The following is a 6,374-nucleotide window of genomic DNA, read 5'->3' on the forward strand; positions in this document are numbered from 1 at the left end:
AGGTTTGAGCAATTGAGACCAGCCTCCTACGAGGCCCCGGCCAGGCTCGGAGCGCTCCCAAGGCGGGCCAGGGCGCGCCGGGAGATAGGAGAGGTCAGAACAACCGACCAGAGTCTGGACCTCTGAAAAGTTTAAAAATTGTTTTGAGAACTAAGTATAAAGGTTCTTGTCAGGGCCAGTTTTTTTGTTTAGTTTTTTTACTCTCAAAGGTAAAAGTGTGTACGGTGATGGCGACTCGAAACTGGCGTTAGCGTCACCGTTTGCTATCACTCTGGACCTCGCTGGGCTCTCCGAGGTGGCTCTTGGCCAGGGAAAGGAAGAATATTTCTCTTAATGTGTGTGTTTTGGAGTAAGGCTCGGGTGCGGCAGAGCGCCCCTCCGGAGGGTTTTGGGGGTGGGGGACTGCGGTGGCGGTCGGTCCAGGCAGTGTGAAGGTGAGGATGGGTGTTTTCGCAGAGCACCCTGTCGAGCAAACCCAGGCGCCCGCTCTAGCCGACCAGTCACTCTGTTGGAGAGGCGGATGCACGGGCGCGCTGTCAACAGGGAGGTGTGTAGCGTAAGGTGTGCGAGTGGGTGTGTGAAGAAGGCGGCGGGGGCTGGAGTGTGTGTAGCGGAAGTGGAGTGCGTGTGAGTGTAAGAGTGTGTGTGCGTGTGGCGGGGCAGGGTGAGTGTCCAAACCTCCATCTGGACGCCCCCACACAGCCGACCGCCCAGACGCGCCGGGAAGGGCGCCCGCTAAACGCGGCAGCTGAAGGGGGGCGGGGAGCGCGCGGGCAGAGGAAGGGGGGTGTCTCCGGCTGAGGATTTCTCTCGAAGCTCCCCGCAGTTATCTGCTCCTCTGAGGGTCTACTGCCCCCACCAAGTGCCCAAAATACTTAAACAAACAAACAACCCCAAACCTGTTCCGTTTTCGCTCCTGTATAAATAGAACAGACTTTCCAAAAAAGCAATACCGCATTCACTCTTATCACCAGCCACTTCTTTCCACCAAGTAATTCAGAAAAAAGCAGTCAGCTTCCGTGAATGCATGCAGCTTTTTTTTTTTTTTTTATTCTCTGCCTCCTTTTGCTTGCGGTTTTGAGCTGCCAAGAAAGTGAGTAGGGGTTTGACTGTAGTGTCTCGGCTCCGTTCGGTTTCTTTCCGAAGTTTAATTTTCCGGAATGGCTCCCAAACAAGGGCTGGGGAGGCGGAGCTGCCGGCACCGGATCTTCGCCTTTTTTGGAAAGTCCCGGAGAACCGGAATTCCTCCCCGCCCCGGAGGCCTCGCCGCAGCCGGGACCCGATCGCTCTCCCACAGTGGCCTAAGCCGGACGGGTGTCGCGGCCCATCCCTGCCGGGCTCTGAGCCCTGGACCCGGGCTGCGGCTCCGGCCGCCTGCCCCAGACCCCTGAGGGCTGCAAGCTGGGAGTCGCGAGCCCGGAGGAGCCCGCGCAGCCGAGCCCCTATGCAAATAGGCCATGTGACGGCAAAAGCCGCCAGGCCCAGCCCTGTTCCTCAGTCCATATATGGGCAGTGACGTCACGGGCATTGAGGACCTGCCCATAAATACTTAGAGCAACACTTTCCGTCTAACCGAGAGAGCAGCAATTGATTAATAGCTCGGCGAGGGGACACACTGACTGTTATAATAACACTACACCAGCGACTCCTGGCTTCCCAGCCGGAACCCAGGCGAGAGTCAGTGGCAAATAGCCATCTTTCTTCTTAAAAAACCAGCAACTTGTTTGCTAGTTTTAGATCTGTTAGTTTTTTTTTTTTTTTGAGGGGGGTATTTGCTTTTAAGTGTGGAGGGCACAAGGAGATACCAACCTAGGCTCAGTCCAATCCCTCTCCAAAACGGCTTCTCTGACACTCAGGGTAGCGAGGGAGTTGGGTCTCCAGGTTGTGCGAGGAGCAAATGATGACCGCCAAGGCCGTAGACAAAATCCCAGTAACTCTCAGTGGTTTTGTGCACCAGCTGTCTGACAACATCTACCCGGTGGAGGACCTCGCCCCCACGTCGGTGACCATTTTTCCCAATGCCGAACTAGGAGGCCCCTTTGACCAGATGAACGGAGTGGCCGGAGGTAAGCCGCGTGCCCCCTTCGCGAACCGGGCTCACGCTGCTCGGAGGTGGTGGGTGGGTTTTCGTGCTTGTGCGGGACTTGGAGGAGAGGTGGAAGGTGTTGATTGAACTGGATTTGAAGAATAGAAGGGGGTGCAGGAGGAAAGCGGGAGCGGGGACCCGGGCTTTGGAGCTGGGCGCGCGGGCAGATGCACCAGGTTGCCAGCGAACCGGCGTGCGTGCGCCGCGGCGCGCCCAGCCCCGGGCGGGCTTAGGCATGAGTAGGAGGTGGTGCCCCACCAGGCTTCGGGGCTTATGCGAGCCTTAATGCCGGCGGCACTCTAGCCTCCCCAATCCCGGGGTAGGGGCAAAGTGATGGGGAAGTTCGGGGCTCTGGCGGAAAGCTGAGCGTCTGGAGAGCGGAGCGGCGGAGATGCCCGAGGAAGCGTCCGCCGCTTCCTCGGTAGAGGAGACCCGGGGAAAATCTCGGAGCGCGCTCCTCCTGCGGTCTGAAGGAGCGCCCCCACCTGCGCGCTGCCAGCGAAGTTGAGGGGGTTGGCCCGGCGGGGAGGAGGAGATGGAGGGCGGGCAACGGCGGGAAGCGGCCCCGTGGCTGCCGAGGGAGGCCCGTAGGGCGCCGACGCCGCGAGCTTCCTTGGCGGTGGCAAGTGGTCTCCCGAAGCCCGCGCACCTTCCCCGAAGCCCTGCCACTGCCTTTGCGCTGAGGCGAGGCCGCGCAGGTGTGGGACAAGGCTGAAAAGATTGGGAAAGGAAACCTATTTAGACTCCTTCCATGGCAGAGCCCGATTCCCTCCAGCAGCGGGAGAGGGAGGGAAGGAAGGAACCTGGGGTGGGGAGCAGTTGGGACATCACTGACCCCCTTCTTTGGCTCACCTCTCAGGCTGACACCTTCGCTGCACTGGCTGGGGTCAGTCTTCTGGGTAGTGCCTGCCCTAGCTGTGGGACCTCAGGCAAAGGAGAGAGAGAACTTCCAGGCAGATGGGGAATTTTTAATACTGCTGCTGCTATTATTGGGTATTTTCATTGGGGACTGGAGCCACAGATGGCTGTATGTGGTGGGGGTGGGGGCGGGGGTAGCTCATCCTGCTTTCCTGGAGGTAGTTTGAATCCTAGACTGTGGCTGGCTTCCGCAGTAGGATCCTGGGCTAGCCTCTTCTTACTGTCTTTGGGCCACAATTTCCCCTCCTGTTGAATTCTGCCCCGGCTTACAGTGCTGGAGTCCTTAGGGTGGGACTCATGTGAGACCAGAAGGGTGAGAAGGGATTCTTGGCTGCATTTTCAATGCTCCATCTCCATTCTTCTTTTCCCCTCCCCAGATGGCATGATCAACATTGACATGACTGGAGAGAAGAGGTCCTTGGATCTTCCATATCCCAGCAGCTTTGCTCCGGTCTCAGCACCCCGAAACCAGACCTTCACTTACATGGGCAAGTTCTCCATTGACCCCCAGTACCCTGGTGCCGGCTGCTACCCAGAAGGTATCATCAACATTGTGAGTGCAGGCATCCTGCAGGGGGTCACCTCCCCAGCTTCCACCACAGCCTCCTCCAGCGTCACCTCTGCCTCTCCCAACCCACTGGCCACTGGACCCTTGGGTGTGTGCACCATGTCCCAGACCCAGCCTGACCTGGATCACCTCTACACTCCGCCGCCCCCGCCTCCTTATGCGGGCTGTGGAGGAGACCTCTACCAGGACCCTTCTGCGTTCCTATCAGCAGCCACCACCTCCACCTCCTCCTCTCTGGCCTACCCACCACCTCCTTCCTATCCATCCCCCAAGCCAGCCACGGACCCAAGTCTCTTCCCCATGATCCCAGACTATCCTGGATTTTTCCCCTCACAGTGCCAGAGAGACCTACATGGTACAGCTGGCCCAGACCGCAAGCCGTTTCCCTGTCCCCTGGACTCCCTGCGAGTCCCCCCTCCACTCACTCCGCTCTCCACCATCCGCAACTTTACCCTTGGAGGGCCCAGTGCTGGGGCCACGGGGCCAGGGGCAGGTGGAGGCAGCGAGGGACCCCGGCTACCCAGTACTGGCTCGGCAGCGGCCGCCGCAGCCGCCTACAACCCACACCATCTGCCACTGCGGCCCATTCTGAGGCCTCGAAAGTACCCCAACAGGCCGAGCAAGACCCCCGTGCACGAGAGGCCCTACCCGTGCCCAGCAGAAGGCTGTGACCGGCGCTTCTCCCGCTCGGACGAGCTAACCAGGCACATCCGAATCCACACGGGGCACAAGCCCTTCCAGTGTCGGATCTGCATGCGCAACTTCAGCCGCAGCGACCACCTCACTACCCACATCCGCACCCACACTGGCGAGAAGCCCTTCGCCTGTGATTACTGCGGCCGCAAGTTTGCCCGCAGTGATGAGAGGAAGCGCCACACCAAGATCCACCTGAGACAGAAGGAGCGCAAGAGCAGCGCCCCATCCTCGGCGGTGCCGGCTGCCTCCAGCGCCTCTTGCAGCGGGGGCGCGCAGGCCGGGGGGACCCTGTGCAGCAGCAACAGCAGCACTATTGGTGGAGGGTCCCTCGGCCCTTGCTCGTCTCGGACCCGGACGCCCTGAGACGAGACACACGTTGACACACCAGCTCTGAGGCCCCGGAGGCCCTTCGTCCATTGGAGCTGCACGACAAACACTACCACCCATTCCTGCCCTTCCTTCATTTCACTGGGCAAAGGGCCTTGAAGGAGCCTGGCACTGCCCCCACCCCACCCCCTCCTTTCCACTTAGAAGCAGGTCTTACCTGCTTCTAAAACTTAGCCCACCTTAGTCTGTCTTAGGTGAGTTGACTGTCACCCCAAGTTAAGGGGGAGGCTCAGAAGGGAGTTGGGTGGAGGGGCCTCTGACCTAGAGGGCTGAGGCCTGATCCTACTTTAAAGGGTTGTTTGACTGTTTGGTGCCCCTCTCTTATTTTGACTGGTTAGTTTTTTGACTCTGGATGTCAGAACTGATTTGAGACTTTTTCTACAGTAGTTTGGGAGATGCTGATCTCTTCAGATGGGGACAGCAAAAAGGCAGAAGCAAAGCTGACGTGCACTTTAATGGCCTGGGACTAATTGGGGGGATGCTGTACAGTGGGCGAAGCATGGCCTTTACGCTGCATTCTGTTGCCCTAGAAGTGAATCAAAGCTTATCTAGTCATCTCGGCCCTTTAAGCAATATGTATTATAAACTTAGAGAACAGAAGTGCAATGTGATTGGAGGGATATAGCAATACCTGCTCCTTTTTGAGTGGTTTGAGAAACGTAAAGACTATTTTTTCAGTGTATATCCATTCAGATTTTGTGTATTTTTGATGTGCACTGTTCTCCAAGTTCTGAACCTTTGGGAAAAGAAAAAGTAAAACATTTATGATCTCTTGCAGTGAGTCAGAGGTTAACTTATTTAAAGGGGGATGTACATATATTCTCTGAAACTAGGATGCATGCAATTGTGTTGGACGTGTCCTTGGTGCCTTGTGTGATGTAGACAATGTTACAGGGTCTGCATGTAAATGGGTTGCCTTACTATGGAGAAAAAAATCACTCCCTGGGTTTAGTATGGCTGTATATTTCTGCCTATTAATATTTGGATTTTTTTTAGAAAGTATATTTTTGTATGCTCTGTTTTGTGACTTAAAAGTGTTACCTTTGTAGTCAAATTGCAGATAGGAATGTAAATAATGTTACTGGAGCTGACTTGTTTGGTTATTAGCTCTTAATAGTTGTGGAAATATAAATGATTTATTCTAACACAAAACCACTAACTAAAGTTCAGATAATGAATGGTTTATGACTATAGTGTAAATAAATACTTTTCAACAATATTTTTGCTGCAGAAATTATTTATGCAAGATTTACTGGGTGTGACTTCAACAGTACCCAGTGGGTTTTAGTACTTTGACCAAGCCATGATCTCCAAGTTTTCTTTGCTAGTCTCCACATCGGCCCTCTTGCTGCAAAGCAATCTCCATTCATAATCAAACGCGAGCATTCGCTGGCGTTCGGGGATTTCCCCCATGCATTAGTGTAAAAGTGGGGAGGCGTTGTTTTGACTCATTGTTCCGTCCTCTGTAACAGCCTATAGCTTCTCTCTGCTCCTGAGTGGGCTCCGGAAAATAAATACTTACAAACAAGTGCCCACTCGGAGACTACACATTTGCAACTGCTTTCAGAACCCTGACCAGAGCCTGGAACTCAGACGAGATGTGGCTTTGTGGAAAGTGTGGTGGCGTGGTCAAGCTGGAAATGACTTTCAGGTTCCAGGATTAGTCTCATGACCACAGAAAACTTTTTGAAAAGCGCTATCGCCTCTTCTGATCAAAAA

General features: G+C 55.2%; 1 protein-coding gene across 1 annotated transcript; it reads left to right on the plus strand.

Moving 5' to 3' along the window:
- Positions 1–1,570: 1,570 nt before the first annotated feature.
- EGR2 (early growth response 2) lies at positions 1,571–5,874 on the plus strand. The gene is made up of 2 exons (XM_040242294.1): positions 1,571–2,066; positions 3,382–5,874. Exons 1-2 carry the CDS (start codon positions 1,898–1,900, stop codon positions 4,629–4,631), a joined length of 1,419 nt encoding a protein of 472 aa, XP_040098228.1. The 5' UTR covers positions 1,571–1,897; the 3' UTR covers positions 4,632–5,874.
- The last annotated feature ends 500 nt before the right edge of the window (positions 5,875–6,374 follow it).

Source organism: Oryx dammah, unplaced genomic scaffold, assembly GCF_014754425.2.
Source record: "Oryx dammah isolate SB20612 unplaced genomic scaffold, SCBI_Odam_1.1 HiC_scaffold_6, whole genome shotgun sequence".
In the NCBI taxonomy this organism is placed as follows: Eukaryota; Metazoa; Chordata; class Mammalia; order Artiodactyla; family Bovidae; genus Oryx; species Oryx dammah.

What these genes read in the sequence shown, in the direction of transcription:
- EGR2 (XM_040242294.1), top strand. Translation starts at nt 1,898, where the DNA reads ATGATGACCGCCAAGGCCGTAGACAAAATCCCAGTAACTCTCAGTGGT. An exon ending in GATGAACGGAGTGGCCGGAG is followed by an intron (nt 2,067 to 3,381) that starts GTAAGCCGCGTG and finishes TCCCCTCCCCAG; the next exon opens with ATGGCATGATCAACATTGAC.